The sequence below is a fragment of the Periplaneta americana genome, chromosome 11, assembly GCF_040183065.1.
Source record: "Periplaneta americana isolate PAMFEO1 chromosome 11, P.americana_PAMFEO1_priV1, whole genome shotgun sequence".
Classification (NCBI taxonomy): Eukaryota; Metazoa; Arthropoda; class Insecta; order Blattodea; family Blattidae; genus Periplaneta; species Periplaneta americana.
Window position 1 is genome coordinate 7,458,171 of NC_091127.1, and position 26,863 is coordinate 7,485,033.

At 35.3% G+C, this 26,863-nt stretch overlaps 2 protein-coding genes across 3 annotated transcripts in view; both read left to right on the forward strand.

Annotated features, from left to right (window-relative positions):
- Positions 1 to 1,109, forward strand: part of LOC138708675 (uncharacterized) — a 43,170-nt gene extending 42,061 nt beyond the window's left edge. Inside the window, exon 10 of the mRNA XM_069838762.1 lies at positions 662 to 1,109. Within this exon, the coding sequence (XP_069694863.1) occupies positions 662 to 749 (88 nt within the window). The 3' untranslated portion in view covers positions 750 to 1,109. The remainder of the gene's footprint in view (positions 1 to 661) is intronic.
- A 2,251-nt stretch (positions 1,110 to 3,360) lies between these two features.
- LOC138708749 (hemolymph lipopolysaccharide-binding protein-like) lies at positions 3,361 to 26,495 on the forward strand. Of its 2 annotated transcripts, none has more exons than XM_069838889.1 (6): positions 3,361 to 3,518; positions 12,623 to 12,784; positions 17,017 to 17,137; positions 18,657 to 18,917; positions 23,235 to 24,571; positions 26,057 to 26,495. In XM_069838889.1, exons 2-5 carry the CDS (start codon positions 12,629 to 12,631, stop codon positions 23,411 to 23,413), a joined length of 717 nt encoding a protein of 238 aa, XP_069694990.1. In that variant the 5' UTR covers positions 3,361 to 3,518; positions 12,623 to 12,628; the 3' UTR covers positions 23,414 to 24,571; positions 26,057 to 26,495. The 2 variants fall into 2 exon arrangements, with proteins under 2 accessions (XP_069694990.1, XP_069694989.1); XM_069838888.1 differs by having other exon boundaries at positions 23,235 to 23,409.
- The last annotated feature ends 368 nt before the right edge of the window (positions 26,496 to 26,863 follow it).

The following is a 26,863-nucleotide window of genomic DNA, read 5'->3' on the forward strand; positions in this document are numbered from 1 at the left end:
TTTGCAGTTGCTTAGACATATCAAAGAACCCCGAACGATAATGTAAAGTTTATGTTAAAAATATCAACTGTCATATGCACAAAATGTTAAACAACGTTTCACAATAAATTCAGAACTCAAACTAAGGAATGGGTGAATACCATGAGTTTAAAATCGACAATGCACAATATTTAACATCTGCACTGCAGAACTGTCAAAACAATCTTTCCAATATGTTTCACAACAAGTTAAATTTCATATTGTGTCGGCTTCATTTTATTACAAGGTCGGTACTAGGCGGTACGTCTCTCTATAATAAAGATAGCATTGTTATAATTCGAACGTGCTGCAGCACCAAGCATAGGGATTATATACAAGAAGGGATATGAGGACAATGCTTTATGTCGATGTAGACTTTGTTACTCACACTGTGAAAAATTAAGGAAGAGAAAACGATTATGGATTAACTACACTCAAATCTAAATGGAAACACCCTTTTTTGCTGCAGTGTAAAGCATTCTACAAACAAGCACAGTTTTATATTTTCAAGTTGATTTCGACTGTGCATACAAGTTGCGAATGCATAAAGCAATGACTTAGCACATATCAGGAACATTGTAATCAAAATTTGATTTTATTAAAACTCAGCTTAAGTAAATGATGTCCATACTTTCTTCTCCAGGTATGATACTCCTCATATACAACTGGAGAACTCTGACTCCAACATAGACAGTTCTGCAATTATCTTCCCAGAAGTGGAACCCGAATAGGAGGAAGATATCTCTCTCCTGTTGAAAGCCACAAAGCTGCTGTATGCAATCTGAGGACTCAGCTGTGCCCTTTATTCCAAGCAATATCAACATGACATTCGCTTTCCAATCAAGACAAGGTTGAAGAAAGAATCAGTATTAAGACTATAATACTAAAAAATTCCATTACCAGATCGTCGTAAGTAAGATTTCCTTCTTAATACACTCACTGCTTACTGCAGAACAATATAACAATAACCCATGTCACTTTTTATTGTAATAAATTTTGTACTGAAATAATGAAAGGTAATAACGAATGAAACATGTCAAGTGTAATAAGAAATTTAAGTAAATAAAATTGCTTTCATTTTCTTTGTTTCATGGCTTCTTTTATTACAGGAAAAATTAAGAAATGGTTTATACCAGGGGTCGTCAGCACAGAGCACCCTGGGGCTAGAGTCTCTTACCCGCGGAAAACGCAGTGCACCATGGTGCACTCGTAGCTGCTAGCGGGTATGCTCTCTACCCCTTCCTGCTGATCAACGGTGCACACGGAACAGCACAACTTACCCTTTGCACATTTCAGCGAGTGCTGACGACCACTGGTATATGCAGTCAAATGTCGTTTTAACGAATTTCTATGGCCCTGTCATCATTTTCGTTATACTGAAAGTTCGTTATACTGTAATATTCATCATATGTAACCATATGTTTTCCTTTGAGAAAAAAAAAAGTCTGTAATTTTTTTCTGAACTGAACATTTTACAATTTATTCTTCTGGATAATTTACAATAACACTTGCACTTTTTGCCACATCCTCTGGTGAATTTGTTTGTCCAGTCAAAAATAGCCATAAATCATTAGGAACAGCTTTGCCAAGAGACTTTTTTTTCCACTATCACTGTCACTACATAGAGATTCTTCATCACTTTGACTCACACCACTTTCTTCTTGCATTACACTACTGACAATGTCCTCTTCTGTAACCCGTTTCTCAACAGTTACTGCAATGTCGATATCAATGAAATCTTCTGGTTTCACATCTACAGGTGTGCTATTTTTCTCACATATCTGTCTACAAACAAACCACTTCGTTATAATGATCATAAAATGTATCATGAAGTGGAAATTTTTATTTTCGTTGTAGTGAAATTTTCGTTATATTGTCGTTCATACAACTGAAAGAATTTAACATGGAACCTTATACAGGTACGAAAGGGGAATACAATTTTTTTCGTTGTACTGACATATATCCGGTGATTTCATTACTATAGATTTTTGTTATTGCAGGTTTAATTTGTAATTCAGTAAATACAAAAATATTCTTTGTTCTTAACTTCTATGATAAAATGTCTAGCTTTCATTAATCAGGTAATCTTGTCGTACTTTAATTTTTATTGTTGTTGTTTTCTAATGCCAGGCGTTTGACAATAAAGTCATTTGACCTCTTGCACTCCAATATTTTTCAAAGATATTATCATGACCAGCCACTGAAGCACAGATTTTGAGGTGTTCCGAATCCATTTCTTGGTTTGAGTTGCACAATGGACAGTTAGGGGACTGATATATTCCAATTCTATGCAGGTGCTTGGCCAAACAATCATGGCCTGTTGCCAATCTAAATGCAACTACAGACGATTTTCGTGGTAAATCGGGAATTAACTGTGGATTTTGATGCAGAGAGTTTCATATTTTCCCTTGGGATTGTGTTATCAAATTTTGTTTGTTGAAGTCTAAGTATGTAGAAAGAATTTAACACGGAACCTTATGCAGGTACGAAAGGGGAATATAATTTTTTTCGTTGTACTGACATATATCCGGTAATTTCATTACTATAGATTTTTGTTATTGCAGGTTTAATTTGTAATTCAGTAAATCCAAAAATATTCTTTGTTCTTAACTTGTATGATATAATTTTTATTGTAATTGTAATTGTAAATTTAATGTTAATTGTAATTTTATTGTTCATATTATAGTTGTAATCCCCTGGTAGAGGGGTAGATAAGGCCTGACGGCCTTATCTCTACCAAGTTAAATAGATAAATACTACTAATACTACTACTAATATTCGTTACACTGGCATTCGTTGAAACGACATTTGACTGTATGAGCAACAGTAGAATGCAATGGCATGATACACCAAACTAAGCGGATAAAACTTGTCACAAGCTTTTTGCTCATGAGTTGCACTGTGGCCTGGATATCTGTCCGCTTGGTAAGAATCTGACAGGCAACTGACTGGGCAAGGAAACCTTTCAAAAATACGTGCATAGCATCAGTACGTGTCGCAGGGTACAAGAGATTAAGTCAAGACAACAAGACCTACAGTGTGATCATCCAGGATTCATCAGAAGACATCAGCATTGCCAAAATTGCAAGAAAAGTACATTACTGGATTACTGGTAGTGGAAAAGATCTTGGAAAAAGAAAACAAAGTATATAATCAGCCCAAGCGGGATTCAAACCCACGCCCGAACCATCTTTGGAGCACGAGTTCCGCTCGCTACCCCTAAACCACGCACGCACCAGTGAGCTGTAATGTCTGCACAATATGCACTGTGAGTTTGGCTCTTCAAGGAAACTTGACAAAAAGCAATAGCAGGCGCGCAAGTTCAGCATGCCTTCTATGGCCAGCCGTTCGCATATTAATTGCGGGATTCACTGATTTTTTATAGCTGTGTGTCCTTGAAGTGACAGACCAGACATTGGCAACGTATAAAAATGGAACTTGACGCCACAGCTTCCAGAGTTCACAGTCAGGGTCCTTGAGTCAACATCCTCTAGCAGAATGTGAGTATAGAGTGATTGACTTGTCTATACATCCAATCTTAGTTCGTACCTATTGTGGCGACTATTTTGTTTTCGTATACATTAAAAACCAGAGATCGAGACATATAATTGTTTAAATAATAATAATAAGAAGAATAATAATAATAATAATAATAATAATAATAATAATAATAATAATGGTAATAATAATAATAATAATAATATTTATTTATTTATTGATATTTATGTTCTGAACAACAGCCATAGGCCAATAAATGTCCAGCACAGTGATACAAATAATGCAATAAATGAACGTACACATTACATAATAGAGATAACAACAAAAAAGAACAAGGTTTACAATGATTAGTTTACAAGGATTAATACTATTATATTTTAAGGAAAAGAGTTGATTCATACAAAAGTATTACCAAAATGTGTAGAAAGATAATGCAATTAATATTAACAAAGACATTGCCATGTCCTAATACTTCTATACATTGAATGGATCGAAATCGCCTACATGTAAGTTAGCATGTTTAATACATCTGGAGACCGGCGAGGAGGATTTAGAATTTCTAATATAGAAGAGTTTGTGATGTCTCATGTCCTTCATACGAATACGAAGGCTGGCACTGTTTAAGAAAGATTGACAATTAATGTCACCTTTAAGGACCTTACATAAGAATAAGTAATCGAGATCATGACGTCTGGCATACAGGCTTCGACATTTAAAGTGCTCGCATTTTTTATCATAGTTATACTGGGAGTTATTAGGCAGGAATCGGTAAGAACATAATGAAATAAATTTCCTTTGAATATTTTCAAGTTTAGCCGGATCAGAATTAGTAATAGAGTTCCAAACTACAGATGCATATTCGAGTTTCGATCTCACTAATGTATAGCATAGTATTAAAAGAGAGTCAGGTGTTGAAAAAGAATAAGTAATTGACCGAATTATTCCTAACATTCTTATTGCATGGTTATAAATATAATCAATGTGGTTGTGAAAATATAATTTATTGTCAATTAATACACCGAGGTCACTAATACAATCTTTTCTGTTAGTTAATAAATTTTTTAGGTGATAGTTATATTTTAGTGTAGAGGTTTTCCTTGAAAATGATATTACGTAAGTTTTGGATTCATTGATCATCATCCCGTTATCAACTGACCAATTGGTAATTGAATTAATGTCACCCTGAAGAAATTGACTGTCGGCAGCACTATTGATTTTTCGAAAAATTTTAAGATCATCAGCGAATAATAGATAGTCAGAACTTACTTATTCTTTTGCAAATGTCGTCAATGAAGATTAAAAATAGAAGAGGTCCTAAAGTTGAGCCCTGGGGCACACCACAAATAATATTAAATGGATCAGAGAGAGTATTCGAAATTCGTACACAAGATTGTCTATCGTGTAAATAATTTTCAAACCAGTTTACGTAGCTTACCGATAATCCTATATTATTTAATTTAGACAATAGTATAGAGTGTGGAACTATATCAAACGCCTTACTGAAATCAAAATATATTGCATCTGTTTGGCCCTGGGATTCAACAACTGGTACAATCTGATTCAAATAAGAGACTAAGTTAGTTGTAGTAGATTTGGATTTTGTAAATCCGTGTTGTGCAGAATTTAATTTATTTTTAACAAAAAATGAAATATGTTTGTGAATTATAGTTTCAAAAATTTTAGAGAAATTATTTAAAATAGAGATAGGTCTGTAGTTACTAACTACATTCCTTTTGCCATTTTTAAAGACCGGAATAACTGCTGCTTGTTTCCAGTATGAAGGAAATGCCCCAGATTTCAAACTAAAGTTAAATATGTGAACTAATAAAGGTGTAAGAATTTCTGAACACTCTTTAATTATAACATTTGGAATACCATCAATGCACGTTGATTTAGTCGGCTTTAATTTTTTAATTGATTTCCTTACATCATCATGTGTTACTATAGGTATAGATAGACAGTCTGTACAATTGTTATTATTGTTTTGTGCCTTAAGATTGAGCTTTTTCTGAACTGAATTGAAATGGTTAGCAAGTGCATTGACAATATCTTTTTCATCTGTGAGGTGTTTATCTTTAATAATTAATTCATATGAGTGGTTATCAGTTTTACGAAATGATTCAACATACTTCCAAAATTTCTTAGGTTCATTTTTTTAATTTTCATCGATTTTTTAAGCCAAATTAATTTATCAGTTTTGATTTTAGATTTAATTAGTTTTCTATAATTAGAGAAAATTTGGTAATAGACATCAGTTTTGAATCTTTTAAATTTTTTATGCGCCTTATCTTTTCTTCTGATAAGTTGACGTAAGCTGTTTGAAAACCATTCAGGATATTTAGACCTTTTAGTCATTGTGACTGGAATTGACTGAGATATGGCATTTTTAACAATCAAACATAATGAATTAGTTGCTACATTTACATCATTTGCTTGGTACACGCAATTCCAGTCACAGTTGTATAGATTAGTATAAAGATTCAAGTAATCACCTTGAGCATAATTATGAAAACAACTTTGTTGACTATGATTAGAGTAAGATAGATTAACTTCAAGATTTATTGAGAGGGGTGGATGATATTTATCTTGTAAGACTAGAGAATACGAGGCCAGTTTGACTTCACACTCAGAAACATTTGTAAAAACTAAGTCAAGTAGGTTCATGTTATTAACTGTAGAGTTAATTTGTTGCAAGCTGATATAACTTAAGGATGAAAATAACTCATGTGATTTGATTTTGGCATAATAATGTATATCATTGGGACAACAACCAGATGTCCAATCCATACCAGGAGCGTTGTAGTCACCGAGCATTAATATTCTGTAATTGTGTGAGTCTAGATTGAATTCAAGAAAATTAAGATAGGATTTTTAAATTTTAGGATCAGTATCCGGTGAAAAATAATGATTGCCTATTAAAATATTATAACCATCTTCCGTAGGGATTTGAACCCATACACATTCACTGATAGATTCAAGGTCATGTCTCCGATATACTCCAGATATCTGGTTGTTCACCGCTATTAATACACCTCCACCACGAGTTTTATTGGAATCATCTAGTTTTCTATCCCGACGAAAAATATTATAATAGTTAGGAAATAAATTATTGTATTCAGCAAGCTCATGTAGCCATGTTTCAGTAAGACAGATGATTTTATAATTATCACTAATTACATTTTCAAAAAATTAATCAATTTTTGTATTTAATCCTCTAACATTTTGATAATAGATTTCAAGATGATTACTTGAATTGAACATTGTGTGTTACTTGGAAAAATTTAAGGGTATTTTCCCTAGAATCAACGGAAACAGAATCAGAATTAAGTTTCCCATAAAATGGTGCAATAAGGCACCCAGCAGGCCAAACTTCGGCGTTATTTATTAACTCAAAATCTCTCTCATCCACAGAAATGTGGAAGGATGAATATGTCTGAAATTTCGTTTTTAATTTTGTTACCACAAGGGACCTTAGATTTAGTTGATTCTTGAGAGTGTCCTCAATATTAGTTGCATTAACTTTCGAGCTAAACCTAGAGACAAAAAGTGATTTAGATTTAATTCTCACAGAAGCCATTTCTAATGTACTCGTCATTGTTCCAACTTTAGGCTCACGTTTTCTGTACTTCTGTACTTCTGTAATTGAAAGCCCTCTGCATCAATAGAATCTGTTGGAACATTGGCCGTAGGAAGCTCGCTTTGCTGATACAATGTAATAGAAGTAGCAGGCAAAGTCCTCCTGGTTGCTGAGTCAGCGGAATTACAAGCACTCGTATTGTCAGCTGCTATATTCTGCGACAAAACTTTGCTATATGAATTACTGAGAATGGATAACTTGATTGATTAGATTGTTGACCATTATTGGTATTAATATGATCTGATATAAGGGGAGAGCAACCCTTAGATAATAGCACAGACACTTGGAGCTTAAGCGCCACATTTTCATTCTTTAACCCACACATGTCTTTTTGTAGACTCTTTACATATTCTAAGATATCACTAACCATATCGATTAATGATACACTGTTGAGTCTAACAGTTTCAATTTGAACCGAAAGACCTTCAGTTGCACTTGAAGACAAGTTAGGAAGAACCAATTCACGTGTTGGAGATATCACCTTCTTCCCAGCAGCAGCATTACTGGAACGAACCGGAGTGATGTCACCATGTGAAGACTTAGATGCACTAACACATTTTAGGCACTTGTATGAAGAACTATCACTTTGCGTATATATATCATATTCTGCATCACCAATATTGATGCAGTCTTATGGAAACGTAGACCACAGGGCCCTACACATTTAAGAAATTTTTGTCTGCCATAGAAAACCCCACTGCAAGTAGGACAGGCATCCTTGCTAGGTGCCATCCTAAGAAAACGAAGCACTGAATATGCTGTGTAATACACGCAGCTACTCGCACACACATCCGATCAGCATGACGGCTGACAACCGAATAATAATAATAATAATAATAATAATAATAATAATAATAATAATAATATATATATAAATGAAATTATTTTAAAATGGAACCAAATCTACACATCAGGAATCAAAATAACCAGTGCTCTAACATTAAATACCTTACTCTATGCCGATGATCAAGTCATAATTTCCAATTCAGAGGATAATTTACAAAAAGGATTATATACCTACATTAAATAAAATATTAAAAGACTTTGGGATGGGAATTTCAGCACAAAAATCAAAAGTAATGGCATTTTTAGGACAAGACCCAGTCAGAAGTAAGATAATACACAATAACCAATGCCTCAAACAAGTACAAAATTTCAACTATCTCGGTTGTGAAATATCTTATCAAAATGAAAAAGGTGTGAACAAGAAGATTACCAAATTTACACAAATTCTGGGAATAATAAACAATACATTAAAAGATAAATTAGTACAAAAATCTACAAGAATAAAAATATATAATACACTAGCATTACCCTCCCTTTTATACGGAAGCGAGATTTGGACATTAAAGAAAAAAGACATGAACAGAATCAAAGCAACGGAAATGAAATTTTTCAGGAGGACAGCAGGATATACTCTTTTAGACTGAAAAAGGAATGAAGAAATTTTAGAACAATTAGAAGTAGTCAGTAGAAGAAAAAATCAGCAGATACAAATTCAATTGGCTAGATCATGTAAGAAGAATGGAAAATTCAAGAATCCCAAAAATTATGATGCAGTATAAACTAGAGGACATCGTCGACCAGGAAGATTGCTAGATGGGGCCGAAACAGGTCTACAGAGGCCTAATTCGTGAAGGATGATGATGATAATAATAATAATAATAATAATAATAATAATAATAATCCTGCGCGCGGTAGACAATAGAGAGCAAGAGCCTAACAACCGATTGGTCATTTCACGTTCACATGTCTTAGGAGAGATGAACGATCATCCCACAAGTACTGGAGGAACCTGTGGCAATCGTTGTACCTGGCAAACGGCTACGCAGTTTAATTTCCCAAATTTATCAATCACGATGCTGGCTGGGCACCGGTCCCATACACTGGCCGAAATTTCATGGGATAATTTTTTTCCCCATGAAGATTCGAACTGGCGTTCATTCCTAAACGCTGATCCAAGGCATCAAGACCACACAGCTACGCCACGGGACCAACTGTATAAAGTTACATTAAATAATAATGGAACTCGATAAGTGTACATGACAAGCTAGATATCATGAATTGTAAGAGAGCGTTTATTTAGGCTTATTTGAAGTACTAAGAAGAATAAACGTATTGAAAAACAGTGTTTCATAAAGAAATCCTAGAAAATATTTCATTAGAAAAAGCGAAGTCTATTTCATTTCATTTATTATATCCCATAGATCTTATATTAGCAATGAAGCTTTAAGATGTGGAACAAGTCAAGATTTTACAAGATTACAATTACAATTTTTACAATTTTTTACAAGTTTTTGGCGAGATGTAGTGAGCCCGAGATAATTAAATAATGATAGTTCTGCATCTCAGAACGTGCGTCAATAAATTGTGTTCGCTATCACCGTCACTGATTAATTTACACGTTGATGACATGATCTAAAATTGACAAAATGGCCTAAGTGTACAGTGTCAACTCTTGCTATGTTATTATTTCCTGTAATATGTTAGTATTTTGTTCTTTCACTTTTTGTTAAATTTCACTGCTTGCGTACTTTGTGATCTTGTGGAGTGTAAGAGAAGGCTCAATGGTCTTTTTTATTTATTTTATTTTATTGGGTTATTTTACGACGCTCTATCAACATCTAGGTTATTTAGCTTCTGAATGAAATGAAGGTGATAATGCCGGTGAAATGAGTCCGGGGTCCAGCACCGAAAGTTACCCAGCATTTGCTCGTATTGGGTTGAGGAAAAACCCCGGAAAAAACCTAAACCAGCTAACTTGTCCCGACCGGCATTCGAACCCGGGCCACCTGTTTCGCGGCCAGACGCGCTGACCGTAACTCCACAGGTGTGGACTCAATGGTCTTAATTCTGCCATTATAAACAAACAAATAAATAAATAAATAAAATAAATGAACGAACTAGGGAGCAATCAAGCAAACAAACAAACATACAAATAAATTAGTATAAATATATATATAATTATTACTATTCAATATTCGCAAACCACAATAGTGACATTCCTACCTAGTAAACCTAAAGCAAGTCGTGATTAGCATACCCACCGCCTTGCCTGAGGGCCGATTTCACCAACATGTTACTAATCCACAATTAACTAATTGTAACTTAACTTAAATACGGAAGTTAAATCGTATTTAATTCGTTTGCATTTCACCAAACTAATGCGCATTTAAAATAAAGTCAATTAATTTAATTCCCAATTGAGTCATCATGGCCTTCAGAATCATAGTAAAATCGTAATTCCGAAGGCCATGCGCCTTGTTAATGTATCTAAGCAGTAACCTATTTTGCTATATTATTACGACAAGAAAATTTCGTCATGAATAGAGTTAACCTCAAAACATATTAAAACCATCGAAAACGAAAAGATGGATTGGCAGACTTAAAAAAAAAAGAAGAAAGGTTTGGAAATAAGTAGAAAGAGATTTGAATGCAAGAAAAACTCATCCCAATATCTTCAGCAAAATGGTGACAAAATGAGATAATATGAAAGTAGATGCAAGGAAATATCATGCAACAAGCAAAATGGAAAGACTTAATCGATTTGCGCTATTTCAATGTCTTCAAATGTAATATTAGATACATGATAAATGTATTATTCATATTACTTTAGTTGCCGTATTTTAGGTAACCGAAGATTGATTAAGCGTTTCTTCAATAAATGTATTACCATTTAAATAATATTATTAAGTGCTTAACTATCAGTTGGAAATTTTAAATCACCTTCTGTGCTATTCAAAATGTACAATGGTTGTGTCTTGTTTGGCCTAAACCATATTTGCAAATTTTTTTCGTTCTTTATATTAAAATAATCTTCTTTTTCGAAAATTATCATTTTGAAATATGACGTCAATCATTATCTTCGCCATGATGAAAATTGTCGTTAATGCAGGATTAATTATTTAAATGACCAAATATTGACCAATTAATTTAAATGTAGTTTAATGAGAGCTTATAGCCCAATTTGTGTTGGTGAAATGCATTGTCCATTTAATTGTCAAACAGAAAGACTTTAAGTAATAATTAAAATTAAATAAGGTTGGTGAAATCGGCCCTTAGAACAGATCAATCACCAACACCATTGAAAATTCCCTAACAGTTACGAATTTTATGTTAGTTATGTCAGATATCATTTGAAAAGATGGCCTCCAAGAAACCATATTTAAATTAAAAAGAAAGTTAAATAAATAATTTTAAAATTTCTAGTTATAAAATGAAAATCATGACTTTTAAATAATATAATAATAATATAACTTAACTTCATCGCGTTCTCTGATTTTTCTCAGCTTGAAGAAATATTTGTCTCCTTGTGTCAGACTTTTGAGATACAGAGTTTACCAGGAATGAGGGATTTCTCAACTCTAGCCTACCGATTTGTTACTTCAGATTTTTAAATTCTTTGAATTCAATTTTCAAGATCCAGCTTTAGGTATTCACCGTTCAGGATAAGATTGATGCAAAGATGAAGAAATTACACTTGAGGTCTAGCTGTGTTATTAATCCAGAATTCTATTAATTACTAATTTTCGTCAGAGGGCGAAAAGTAGGTAAAGGCGGATATGGAGCGGAAAAATGATTTGTGCGAGATCGTGCGTATTTGCTTGGTTTCCGCACAAAACCAATCCGCGGAAAGTCTAAGATTCCACATTCAGTATTCCCAACCTAACACACATAACAATTTCCCTCTTCTTACCGCTTAAGTGACATATTGATTTTACTGCTTTAGGCTTTTAACATATTATTTTTAGAGACGTTCAATATAGTAATAATTATAAATTGGAAACTTACCACTGCAATTTCACCTAAATTGCATTGTTAATTATTGTTTTTAAATATTTGCAAACATTAAGTAAACTCTACAACTCCACTAAAGTTACTGCATTCGTGATGCATGTAACATTAAGGAAGCCGTTTGTTTTAAGTTCGCATTTATAGACTGGGGGGAAAAAAAGACAGACGTATATCACGGCCTGCTGGAGTATAGTAAACACAGAAAACATTTTAAAGCAACAATGTTGAAGATAGATATTTTTGTTTTGCACATTTGCCGTCATTGAACAGAAACCAAGATGGAGATTTCATTGCAACTAATTAGAAATTCCTCTTTCAGGTATGTAATAAACGATCTTCGCACAAAATAATGTACGATACACGAGCGGTATGTTTTCTTTCAATTCTCGGAAATTAAAAATGCTCAACTACGTTTCGCTTTTTCAAACTTTTCCTCGAACATGAAAACTTCAACATACAGCTCTTGTAACGCATATTACTATTGTAAGGTCGTAAGGCAAGTTACAATCAATGATACATAGGATAGTTGACAGCAAAGAGGATCTGGCAAGATACGCGGTACACTGGATAGCACAGACAAGTGTATAAGGCATAAGAATCAGCAATGAGCTCGGTCGATTGGCAATACCTAACTTATTAGATGAACGATATTTCATTTATTTGTTACATTTTCAGATCGGTATGCAGAACTTCAAACGGATTGTGTTGGAGGTGATTCTCCTCTGCGCATGTAGTACTTCTTTTGTCTACAGCCAGTCTTGTCCTGCACAGAAACAGTCGTCCCTCAAGTTCACAATAAACAACCGCAGAAATCAGACCGGGCATTGGATATCACAGGTGAGAAATGACTACGCGATAACGTCACACGGAACTTTGGATAACACAGGCAAGTTATGAAACAAAATATATCAGGATACAAAGGGGCGCTCACAATTTATAACAATCATTGTAATCAAATTTAAATTTATTTTCTTTTTACTGTTGTTCCGAGTACTATTTTCAACTGAGAATATTTGAGCTAGTTTATTTGTAATTTTTTGTTTAAAATTGTAAAGAAAAATTGATTTCTATTATTACTTTTCATTTTTATCAAATTAGTCAAATTGTGTGTGTGTGCAATCAATATATTTCCGAACTGAACGTGTCTCTCTTGTACCGTTAAACATACATGCGTCACCGGCGTAGCTCAGGTGGCAGAGAGTTTGCCTGCCGAGTCGGAGTTGCGATCGGGCGTGAGATCGATTCTCGCTTGGGCTGATTCCTGGTTGAGTTTTTTCCGAGATTTTCCCCAATCGTAAGGCAAATGTCAGGTGATCTATGGCGAAACCTCGACCTCATCTCGCCGTCACCAATTCCATCGACGTTAATAATCCAGCAGTTGATAGTGTCGTTAAATAACCAAATAAAAGAACATACATGCACGTGTCACTGAAGATCATTGCTGTGTGTGTGTGTGTGTGTGTGTGTGTGTGTGTGTGTGTGTGTGTGTGTGTGTGTGTGTGTGTGTGTGTGTGTGTGTGTGTTGGCTTAAGAGCGAAGCCTATAATCGTAAAATGAAAACAAGGGAGGAACTTCTCGCTCGCATTTTACATGCTTATGCTCTAGTAAAGGAATGTCCGAATCAACTCGGGTGAGCAACACAGCGACTATCTAAAACAGTAACCGGCACGTTCCGTGCTCTGTGACGTCATACGACGTAGCAGCCCTGCTCTTTGCTCGGCAATCTCTGCATACTGAGCACAGCGTGGAGAGAAGGTTCAACTGAACAGTGGTGGTGCGGGTCTATGCACTGACAGAGCGCGATCCATTCTTCTGAGATAGTATGGCAACAGCACAATTACAATACATTTGTACGAAAACAAAACTGTACATCCGTGATAAATCAATGTAACAAAATATTTTGGTTTGTAATCAAATTTAATGTACCGGTACTTACAATAATATGAAACTCATAATACTGCCACTTGCAGAAGCGTTTGCATATATAAATGAAATTCCGAAACTGCTACAAACATATAAGCATATAAATAAATACTTTAAGCAATACTGCAACACTTTGTCTAGTCGGAAACTTGAAAACAGTTCAAGTGTTTTTAACACACATTTCTCTACATAATATACAGATTAAACTACATAGGCCCTATCTTGGTGAGTAGTATGCAAAGTATATTTCAACTTTTGAAACACACCATCACTTTGTGTCACTACCGTGCCCAAGCTAAACGCTTTGTCGACATTTTTTTCCTCTTTTTCTCGTGCACTAATTTTGCAATATTTGGAGTCATAGCCTGGCTAACACACAAGCGAAGAATATGTTTCAAGTTCAGATCAGACAGGTGGTTTCTATGTTGTGGTTTGCAGATCTTCATACAAGAAAAGAACTGCTCACATACATACGTAGATCCGAATATGCTCAACATCCTAGCAGCAAATCTATGCAATTGAGGGAATCTTGCCTGGGAAAATTTTGTATAAAATGTAGATAAATCCTTTTTGTTTTCAAAGCGGTCTTTCATTTCAATATCATTTTGCAAATCAATGACTTCCAGTTGCAATGATGATGGAGCACTGTCAATATTCACTGAAAATGTTGTCGCAAATATGGAAATATCAGATTGAAGATTTGCAAACTCTTGAAATCTGCAATCAAATTCCTGACTCAGTTCTTCTAATATTTGTACATACTTATTCGTGTCTGTAATTGGGTGACATACTGTAGACAGACTCAACTGCTCGCTCTCCCAAGCTCTTGCGATCTGACTGGCTCTTACGTCACAACTGCAGCATTTGCCGGCCACTGATCTAAAAGAACTGCAAAGTGCATTGAAGTTGATGGTGTAATTTTTAAATATTCTGTAAAGAAAAGTACTCAATTAAACAGAACATAGGGTAACATGTTTTAATTTACTATAACCTGCACTTTTCCCTTCCTCGTTGTTTCGATTAGTTTTCTCCGAAACCGTTAAGAACAGCACATATGTTCATATAAACTTTTTTCTTCAGAATCAGCAATATTATCACCCCTCAAACAATGTACCTTGCCTTCTGATTCACCCTCTATACAGGCGAAGCACGTCTTGCACTCGTTCTGAATGGGACGTCCCTGAACCTCTGCGTTCCTATCCACCTGTCCGCAGCTGGTTTCTCTGTGAGCGCACCCCAGCTCTGTCCTATGCGTTACTTACATTCAGGCAAGTCCAGAAACTTATTATTACCCCTTGTACATGAAATTACATTTCCTTCTTTCTCATCCCGTGGTTCTTAGACCAAGTCCATGAGGGTGTGTTGTTGCAGTTATATGAAATTATTTTATATTTCGTTTTTGTAGGCAGCCTACAATGGTACGAAGTGTTCAATAAATTATTATCTATTGTGATATAGTCTTTTCGAGAAACAAAACAGAGGGCAGAAAAGAAAACATTCATGATAATTTCAGAAAAACCCAGGGATTTTATTTTGCAACAGAAAAAAGTTAAGGGGACTCGTAGTCTGACTGTATGGCTAGTATGTATAAGTGAAACAAGTGAAGAAATTTTGTTATTATTCTCCAATTTTTTAATCTATCAATTTACAATTTTTACAGCATACATACAATATTTTCAGGTATAATTTGGATTTTAGATTATCTTTCTTCTTCATATACTTGATTTCATCAAACAATTTTAAACCTGAAAAATATTAATCTATTAAATATAACTTAAAACATGGGTAATTTAAGAACATTTTCCTCAGCAACTACTTGGGTTAGGGGGCTGAAATTTTGCATAGTCTACTCCTATTTTATATAGTTCCGGTAGTGAAGAAGCATAGCCATATAGTTATCAAAATTATTATAGCTTTTAGAGGCAGAAAAGTTATAAAAATATGAACATTTTAAAATAATTTTTAACCGGATGAAAAATATTTTTTTCATATTAAACGAATGTTCATAATGTGATGAAAATGGCGGCAAATATAGTCAACTGAATTGGAAATATGCTTGAATTTTTAGGAACCTGTAGTACAAAATATTTCTGGGAAAAATATTCATAAAATACCTATGTTTTTAACTTAAATTTAATTAATATTTTTCAGATTTAAAAATTTTTATAACATCAAGTATATGGAGTAGAAAGATAATCTGGAACCCAAAATATATCTGCAAATATTGTGTGTATGCTGTAAAAATTTGTAAATTGAGAGTTTCATAAGTTGAAGAGCTATAGCAAAATTTCTTCACAAATACACAATAGCCATATGCTCATATTAAAGGCAGAAGTGAAAACTGAGTACATATTACTTGCACATGTTCTACAGACAAATGCTCAGCAAACATCAGTTATCAAACTCTGGGGTTGTCTCATGTTATAAATGTGCAGTTTCCCTCAATTTTTCAAATCGATATTTCCAATGTTGCAACTACTGGGTGTTCAGTTCAAAGTGTGTCATGGTTCGCTGTATGTCGTCATGTGGCTAGTCGATGAGCCTAGAGAATTCAATCTTCCTACACTTCCGCAGAGGTGTATTACTTATCTGCCAGAGAAGTTTCCTAGCAAGTACGGCGTTCATTCAGAAGAGTACTTACCGATACGTACGGTAACGCCGGTAGTGGCAGGAATGTGAACTGTTTCGAAACATGTACTGAGGTGACTTTTTTCTTACTGTCGGGATATGGGGAGAGGGTTAAGACGATTACTTACGTATTTCTTGACATTAACTTCGACGGTCAACATGGACACGGAGCATTTGATTTGTGTTGTGGAATGTTGCCGTACGCAACCGATGATAACAAATACCCTGCGTACGACTTGGCCGAGCAAAACACAGTTCGAAAGAAGTTATGGTAGCACACAGACCGTACAGACAGCCATCTGTTGCTATGACGTTCAAGTTATACCGTACACGTTCTCAAGTTCAGATTGAACGCCTTGATTAATAGGCAACTTCTCTGGCACAAAAGCTGAAACTCGCTTCAAATGGCTGACTCATCAACGGTGACGTCATGACACACTTTGAAATGAACACCCAGTAGTTCCTTACTAGGGGTATAAAAGTCTATGTTGTGTTAAATGAAGTACTACTTCTCACAGGTCAAGTTAAAACACGGATCAAATGACCAAAATTCAGCAAGTCCGTGGACTGTCCAAGTGGAGCAGAGCGCGAAGAGCTGCGAAGGCCTGGACTCGGTGCAGTTGCAGGCCACTCTGATATGTGAGTAGTGCAACAAACAGGCCTACTACTGTACTTGGAATTGTCGAGATTTGAACCCTGTTTTCCGGCGTCAAAGTCGAGTTCTTGCCGTTGGTTTGACGGTAGATGTTTACAAAAATATTAACGGACTTACTAATACTCGTAAAACTCTTATACAGACGTTTAACTGTCTTATAATTACACAGCGAATAGATCGTTTGTAAATTCCTGACTAATAATCACTACATACGTCGTGTATAACAATATACAATTGAATCAGTCGGAGCTAAAAAGAACTAAGTCACTTTTCGCAACTTTTCAGGAGAAGCAAAAAACATTCCACTAATAACACAAATATTATATCTTTACGTTATAGAAGACAAAAGAATATTTAAAAGTCTTAGTTCCTTCTTTCACCGTTCGATGCGCATGACATCTGTTGTTCAAATTGTTGCATAACCCAAAACTGCAAATTTTGACTTAGTTCCTTTTTACTCCGACCGATTCAATTGTTACACATCTACGTCATTTTTCGTCATTATTTTATCACAGAATAACTGAGATTCTCTATTTCATCCGACAGTGTGCGCTAGTGTGCCGCGCCAAGTATCGATAGTACAACTGACCTGATCGATTACTACGCTATATTTTTTTATCAATCTACAGCAAGTCAGTCAAACTTTTACGAAACCACCTATATGGACTCTAATTCAGTGTACTGAAAAAACTGACGCACCATTATCTTTTTTCTTTCTCTTATTAGCTTTCATTGCTTCTTTACTTGTAACTTTTTTGTATTCTGTAAATTGCTATTGTTTGTTTGTTTGTTTGTGTACTTGTTTACTTTTTTCTTACCCTATTATCTTTCATCATCTATTTGTTGTTATATTGTTTTCTATGCTTTGTCTAATGGTAGCGTCTAATTTGAGGAAGCTCAATAAAATAAAAATAAATATTCGAATTATTCTGTGGTCTTTGTTTTGCTCGTCTGTCGTCACAAGGCAACCATCATAAAAAAAATGACAATCGATACGAACAGCTGTTAAAAGGCGGCCATTTTTTTCTCTATATTAATCATTTAAACAGAGGGTTTCGTGTGTATAACTACTGCAAAGCAATTCCCATGTATAGTTACAGGCTGTTTATACATCCATCTTTTATGCATGGTTTATTAGTAACGTCTTCTGTCCCAACTCTGCATAAGTCCGGTATAAAAATTATGCACGGTTCATTAGTAAAACCGTAATAGGCCTATAAAAAATTATTTTGAAGTTCAACCACAGCAACCAGCTATTAGCTCAGGCAGTAGAGGGTTTGCCTACTGCTCTAAGGCTGTGTTCGGGCGTAGTTTGAATCCCGCCTGAGTTTTCCAAATTTTCCCGAATTGTAAGGCGAATATCAGATAATGCTATGATGAATCCTTGGCCTCATCTCGGCAAATTCAATATCGCTATCATGAATTTCATCGTTGTTAGTTAACCTCGCAGTTGATACAGCGTTGTTAAACAACTCGTTAGAAAAGATAAACTTTATATTCCAGCACCCCCGCCAAAGGCAGGGCCCGGCTATGAACTGCACAAAGGTATCGGGTACTACAAGCTGCACAAAGACCTCAAGAAGTGGGCTGAGGCTCGCCAGATTTGCCAGCAGGAAGGCGGGCATCTCGTTATCATCAATTCTGAAGAAGAAGACAAAGTTCTGCAGTCCATGTTCGCGCCTGTGGCCGAACAGCTGAAAACTCAATGGGCCTTCGTCGGCTTTCATGACCTGTACACAGAAGGACAGTACCTCACTATCTTCGGTAAGTGTACTGACATCAGTTAAATGCTTCCTCATTTTGCCATTTGCTTCTAGACTGAAGTGCTAATGCATTCGTTTACTTATATATTACATCAATATTAATGTCACGAAGATGATAAAATATACTTTTTCATTGTATACGATTTACGTGTTTCGTAAGAATTCAGTTCATTTGTCATCTTGTGAATTAAATTCTATGGTGCGCGGTAAAAAGGGCGTAAGCCAGAAATTTGTGGTTCTGAGTTATAACCACCATGTGTACTAGGGAGTGAGAGTTGAAAAATCGCGTTCTACAAGTACCAAATGTACTACATTTGCCGAAATTTACACTGCAGAACTTCAGATTCCAGCCCATCATAATGATATTGGTCCTCTTATGCCCCTTTTACCGCGCAACATAGACTTACTGGTTATAATTCATTTCCTTGAACTATTATTAAAAAAAAATGTTAGTTACTATGCAACCAAATAAGATAAATCACTCATTCTCTGGACTGCACATAAAGCATTCTTTGTAATTCCAAAATGTAAGGAATTTGACTCATCAGTTATTCAAAGAATTCAACAAGGCATACGACTCGGTTAAGAGTGAAATTGTAGATAATATTCTTACTGAATTTGGTATTCGCAAGAAAATAGTTCGATTAATTAAAATGTGTCTCTGTGAAACATACAGCAGAGTCCGTATAGGTCAGTTTCTGTCAGATGCAAAGAGTTTGTAATACTATATTACAAACTCTTTGGTCAGTTGTTTTTCCAATTCACTGCGGGCTAAAGCAAGAAGATGCACTATCACTTTCACTTTTTAACTTCGCTCTAGAATATGCCATTAGGAAAGTCCAGGATAACAGAGAGGGTTTGGAATTGAACTGGTTACATCAGATTCTTGTCTATGCGGATGACGTGAATATGTTAGGAGAAAATCCAAAAACTATTAGGGAAAACACGGGAATTTGACTTGAAGCAAGTAAAGAGATAGGTTTGGAAGTAAATCCCGAAAAGACAAAGTATATGATTATGACTCGTGACTAGAATATTGTACGAAATGGAAATATAAAAACTGGACATTTATCCTTTGAAGAGGTGGAAAAATTCAAATATCTTGAAGCAACAGACACTTTGGAGAAAATTAAACGCAGAATAAATATGGGAAATGCCTGTTATTATTCGGTTCAGAAGCTTTTGTTATTCAGTCTGCTTTCGAAAAAGCTGAAAGTTAGAATTTATAAAACAATTTATTAAGGGTTGTTCTGTATGGTTCTGAAATTTGGACTCTCACTTTGAGAGAGGAGCAGAGGTTAAGGATGTTTGAGAATAAGGTGCCTAGGAAAATATTTGGGGCTAAAAGGGATGAAGTTACAGGAGAATGGAGAAAGTTACACAACGCAGAACTGCACATATTGTATTCCTCACCTGACATAATTAGGAACATTAAATTCAGACGTTTGAGATAGGCAGGGCATGTAGCACGTATGGGCGAATCCAGAAATGCATATAGAGTGTTAGTTGGGAGACCGGAGGGAAAAAGACCTTTGGTGAGACCAAGGGGTAGATGGGAGAATAATATTAAAGTGGATTTGAGGGAGGTGGAATATGATTGTAGGGACTGGATTAATCTTGCTCAGGATAGGGACCTATGGCGGGCTTATGTGAGGCCGGCAATGAACCTCCGGATTCCTTAAAAGCCAGTAAGTAAGTAAGGCATTTGACTTAATTTATACAATGTACTTTTTTGTACAACTTTACATATAATAACTATGTACGCAACAATTCCTAATATGTATGATAAGAACTTTCTTATGTTAAATTTTAACGCACCTTGTTAACATATTTCGACCTATTTTCGGTCGAAACATGTTAACAAGGTACGTTAAAATTTAACACAAGAAAGTTCTTATCATACATATTCCGAAGTGATACAGTGTTAAAAGTTGTGTAATCAAGATGTATAATTCCTAATAAGCCTACATGTAAAAAGTGATGTAAATGCTGACGTATGTTAAACTTGGTTTCAATGCTTCGCTCATACATAAGAAACGAGTTTGTCCAGCGCGTAGACTGTGGAGTAGTGATCAGCATGTCGGACTGTGAAACAACGAGATCGGGTTCAAAACCTGGTTTGGTGCAAGTTGCCTGGTTGAGGTTTTTCCGGGGTTTTCTCTCAACCATTGAGAACAAATGCTGGGTAAGTTTCGACCCTGGACTCATTTTGCTAGCATTCTTATGAGCAATAGATTTCTCATGATTCTTAATTTTCTGTGCCAAATAGCTTAAACTGACACACCAATGCATGTCCAGTTCGTATCTTTACCTATAGCAAATAGCAGGCACAGGAAACAAAATAATTTATTTGTACATTCATAACCGCAAATCCAGCTGTTTGTTTTATATATTTTTACATTAAAAGCCCTGCAAAATGTCTTACCTCGGCTTGTTTGTACTTGCTTTAAATCGAGTTGAGGTAAAGGCACGCTATATACTTCAGAATACCGCGTAAGTTCTTAGGCCTACGTACAAAGACTGTACAATTTAAAAATTATTAAAACATATACTTTTTATTGAGGGCATAAGGGTAGATATAAGTACATAAAAAAGATTTGTCCCTTGTACCAAAAACAAATAATTCAATAAAGCAATAACGACATTATGTACTTACGCGGTATTGTGAAGTCGTTCCTAACGGTCTTCCAAGCTTCTTTATTTACACTTATCTTCCAAGAATAAAATTTGTTTGTAAAAGGTATTGAACAATATTCAAACGAACACTGGTCACACTCACAGATGAATATATTACAACAAAAACAAGAAAGGCCGTTCTAACATATTCCGCCATAGCCTGTCAGCTGTTTCACTATTACGTCACTGGACAGCTGCGCTCAACGCAGTGCGCAGATCTCTTCACCAGCGCATCCACACGTTTCCCGTGCATCATTCCCCCCCTAACTTTTCGCCCCGCACGCAAAACCAGGCTGGCTCGGCGAGGTTCAGAAAATAACTTGAACCTCGTAAGCTTACAATCATGTAGGTATTCGATCTCTACGATTCATAGATTTTTATGCGACAAAAATACATCAACGCCGCAAGTAAATTTATTAAATATGAGCAAGAAACAAAAATGATTGTGTAAATTATAAATAAGTTTATTTAAACAATTAAATGTTTTCCTTGGAGTTCTCTGAACCATTGAACGCATTAGACGCACAGCCACTGGGTGGATTTCAACTTCTCTCAATAACACGGCGTCCTCTTCTCGGCCGAACGGGAATTGGACGATTCGCAACTTCACCATTCTCGAGAAAAAGTATGGCCCATCTCCTAGCAGTTGACAAAGGAATTCCAATTACTCTGGTTGTCCTCGATGCGAACCTGCGAAATGATTGACGGACTTACCTGTCTGTCATCTTCAAGAGCAATGACGAGACGGACCGTTCTATTTACAGACAGAAGTATTGCCTTGGGATGGGGGAGAGTTTTTTTTAATATACCAAAGTTCGGGCATATACAGAAAGAGATGTTGCGACATTAATCTAACTTTCGCAGACATGATGGAAAATTTGTAATTAAAAAAAAATGAAAATTGTCGGAGACTCGAACCTTGAACTAGTATATTATTCATTTGCTTTGTATACATGTTCCGCAACAATCTCAAAATGAATGTTCCATTAACACAACACTATCCTTTTATACATCGTATAAAGGGTAAGTAAAAGATATTAGCAGAGCGGGTATTAGTAAGCACTTAATATGGAATCCAGCTAACAAACATTTGATTTTCCTTCTCCTCGTGCTCATTCATTTTGTATTGTACGTATTCATTTTCTTTCTTCTTATTTTTCGTCTCCATGCTGTCTTATATTTTATTACCATTCTTCTTCACATCTTTCTTTTCTTCCTATCTCATTCTCAAACATCATTCTCTTTCCTCTTCTTAGCTTAATTTTTCCCTATATATATATATATATATATATATATATATATATATATATATATATATATATATATATATATATATATATATATAAATTAATTTTATTTTTTTTCTACTCTTCCTCTGTACGTTATTTTCCCACTAGTTCTTCTGTTTCTTTGCTCAATTTACACTATTTCTTCTTGTACGTTCTGATGCCTCCTGTTTCATTTTTCCTTTTTGATACTTCTTTTTTTCTGTTTCTCCTTCAGTCAACTTCATGGTCTCTCACTGCATTTGGCAACTTACAATTTGATCCTGCACCAGCCTTTCCTTTGTTTTTTAATCTGTTGATAAGCGACTGTGAAATTTATAACTATGACACAGAAATTTGAAATATATTGCTTGCAGATGAACCACTCAAATCCACTGGCTTTTACCGTTGGTCAAGCCCAGTTCAACCCAACAATTACAATGGCAACGCCACGCATCCAGGGGAGGACTGCGGTTCCATCCATATCAACGGAGGTCTGAATGATGCGAACTGTGAGGCCAAGATACCCTTCATCTGCGAGCAGGAGCTCTGGTAGAAATGCAGATGAAGCGCTACTTTTCGTTGTTTTATTCTGCTTGAAGTTAACATTAAAACTCAAAACTTTATCATCCAGTGTCCAGAATATGACCAAACGTGCCACTCCATACAAAAAATTGTATGAAATCCTCGTATCTACAGCATTGTTAATCCAAGAATCAAACTAAACGTTAAATTACATATCGTATGTACAGTCTAACCTGCACAACGACTGATAGAACAATTTCTGATCCATAACAGAGTTATCTGTAGTAATGTCACGAGAGGTCTGAGATCTGCCGATTGCCGATAAATCCACGAGCGAAGCGAGTGGATTTATCTGGGAAATCTCAGACCTCGAGTGACATTTATTACGACTATTTCGTGAATAAAATAAAAATTTAAATAATATATCCCTAAAATTCGATCACAAAATGTTAACAATTGTATATTAACGAATACTTAACCTATTCGGACATTGTGAAGTTGAAATACTCGTAGATGAATATCGATTATTGCAATAAAGAAATTCGATATTATTCAGTAATGCCAATTGCGAAAATCGAAATACAGGTTTAACATTGTTAATTACATGTACTGCACTTTTCTCTTATTATTATAACAAATACATTTTCATTATCTGCTGAAATCATAATTTAATTTAAGTTAACAGTAACAGTGGGGACAGCTACATACCAATGCTTATGTATTCACAGCGAGACATGTTGCTACACAGCCTAGATCATATATAGTATATATGATCTAGGCTACACAGTGAAGCCATCTCTGTATAGATAGGCCTAATTAAAACACGAATTCTATTACGCCATACAAAAGGCAGTTTGATCAAAGACATTATTACTATGCAAGGTCTTTGAGTTTGATATGCGATGATGTTACATAAATTTGAACGTCTATTAATTGTTTAATTTCAATACAAATGTTATAGGCTACAATTTTATAGGTTACGTTAGGCCTACCTGTGGAAGCAGGACCAATGTCAGCTGTGCCTTGTTTCGACCGTTACTTACAATGAGTGCTACACGAAAGCATTTTTTATAGCTCGACAAACGCATTCTCGCTGTAGTGTGTAACGGAACTAAAGCTGCATCTATACAGTTCAATATTCCAATCGCGTATGCGTGCAATCTGGGAAGAATAGAATCAAGTTTAAAAGGTACGTTCAATTAAGATGCATAAGGATTTTGTGTCTACATGGTGAGCCGTTTTGAACGTGGTCTTCACTGCGTAAATATATTAATATTAAATATCAATCTTGCATTCATTGCTTTAAAGTTGAAAGAAAAGTTTAACCGTATAGTTGCATCCTAATGTATTCATGATCATCAATTTACGGGGAAACAGTTGGCGACGACTAAACAAAAGAACGACAGATTTGAATCTCACAAATGCTACCAACAAGGCACCACTTATGAGGCAACTAGACCGGGCGATAATGGGGTAGGATGGCCAGTTCCTTTCCCCTCAATTACATACATCGTCGAATAGTTACATTTTACACTAGTCTGATTTCAGAGCATGATCATTGTAAGTTATTAATTTGAATTTTAGATTTATGTTTCCTTGACGAAACTAGCACATGAACAGCAAAAAAATAATGAGACACATTACTCAAAAAGAGTACTACAAGCTTAAAATTATCATGGGGTTCAAAGCATCTTTGCTGAAAAGCTAACAGCTGAATAACAACAGACTGCTTGCTGTCTCTGCAGTGCAGTGGCGTACGCAGAACTTTGTCAAGGAGGGACATTATTAAAATTGTTTACAATTTACATTATTGGTATCTTAAATGTTGTATTTATCATCATCATTATAATCATCATCACTCGAGTTTTCACAGAGGGATGTGAAACTAGTTCCAGAAAAAACATTTGCAACACTGTCATGCCGTGACAGCAAAGAAACATGAAAATTTCACTAGCCTCGCAAGAAGCACTATGCAACGTTTTGCTAAAAAATTGTAAAATTGAACTTTGCCGTTACTTACACATATCAAAGACCCTGGAACGATAATGTAAAGTTTATATTGAAAAATATCAACTGTCAAATGCACAAAATGTTAAAGAATGTTTCATAAGAAAGTTAGAACTCAAACAAAGGAATGGGTGAATATTGCTCTTAAAATGAGTTTAAAATCGACAATGCACATCTTAACATCTGCACTGCAGAACTGTCAAAATAATCTTTTCAATATGTTTCACAACAAGTTAAATTTCATATTGTGTCGGCTTCATTTTATTATAAGGTCGGTAGTAGGCGGTACGTCTCTCTATAATAAAGATAGCTTTGTTATAATTCGAATGTGCCACAGTACCAAGCACAGAAATTATATACAAGGAGGGGTAGGAGGACAATGCCTTATGTCGATGTAGACTTTGTTACTCACACAGTGAAAAATTAAGGAAGGGAAAACGATTATGGATTAACTACACTCAAATCTAAATGGAAACACCCTCTTTTGCTGCAGTGTAAAGCATTCTATAAACAAGCACAGTTTTATATTTTCAAGTTGATTTCGACTGTGCATACAAGTTGGGAATGCATGAAACAGTGACTCAGCACATATCAGGAACATTGTAATCAAAATTTGATTTTATTAAAACTCAGCTTAAGTAAATGATATCCATACTTTCTTCTTCAGGTATGATACTCCTAATATAAAACTGGAGAAGTCTGAATGCAACATAGACAGTTCTGCAATTATCTTCCCAGAAGTGGAACCCGAATAGGAGGAAGATATCTCTCTCCTGTTGAAAGCCACAAAGCTACTGTATGCAATCTGGACTCAACTGTGCCCCTTATTCCAAGCAATATCAACATGAGACTCGCTTTCCAATCAAGACAAGATTGAAGAAAGAATCAGTATTAAGACTATAATACTAAAACATTCCATTACCAGATCATCTTAAGTAAGATTTCGTTCTTAAGACACTCACTGCAGCACAATATAACAATGCCCCATGTCTTTTTTTATTGTAATAAATTGTGTATTGGAAGAATGAAAGGTAACAACCAATGAAACATGTCAAGTGTAATAAGAAGCTTAAGTAAATAAAATTGCTTTCACTTTCTTTGTTCAATGGCTTCTTATATTACAGGAAAAATTAAGAAATGGTATATACCAGGGGTCGTCAGCACAGAGCACCCTGGGGCTAGCGTCTCTTACCCGCGGAAAACGCAGTGCACCATGGTGCACTCGTAGCTGCTAGCGGGTATGCTCTCTACCTCTTTCTGCTGCACAACGGGGCACACGGGTCGGCACCGCTTACCCTTTGCATATTTCAGCCAGTGCTGACGACCACTTGTATATACAGTCAAATGTCGTTTTAACGAATTTCCAGGGCCCTGTCATCATTTTCGTTATACTGTAATATTGATCAATGCTACTTTTTACACAAATGATTACCAAGAATTTGTCCAAAATGATTCGCCACCAACAGTGCACTGT

Coding starts and splice junctions, on each gene's coding strand:
- LOC138708749 (XM_069838888.1), top strand. CDS start 12,629: ATGCAGAACTTCAAACGGATTGTGTTGGAGGTGATTCTCCTCTGCGCA. Junction 17,138..18,656: donor GTTGCAGGCCACTCTGATAT/GTGAGTAGTGCA, acceptor TTTATATTCCAG/CACCCCCGCCAAAGGCAGGG. Junction 18,918..23,234: donor ACAGTACCTCACTATCTTCG/GTAAGTGTACTG, acceptor TATTGCTTGCAG/ATGAACCACTCAAATCCACT.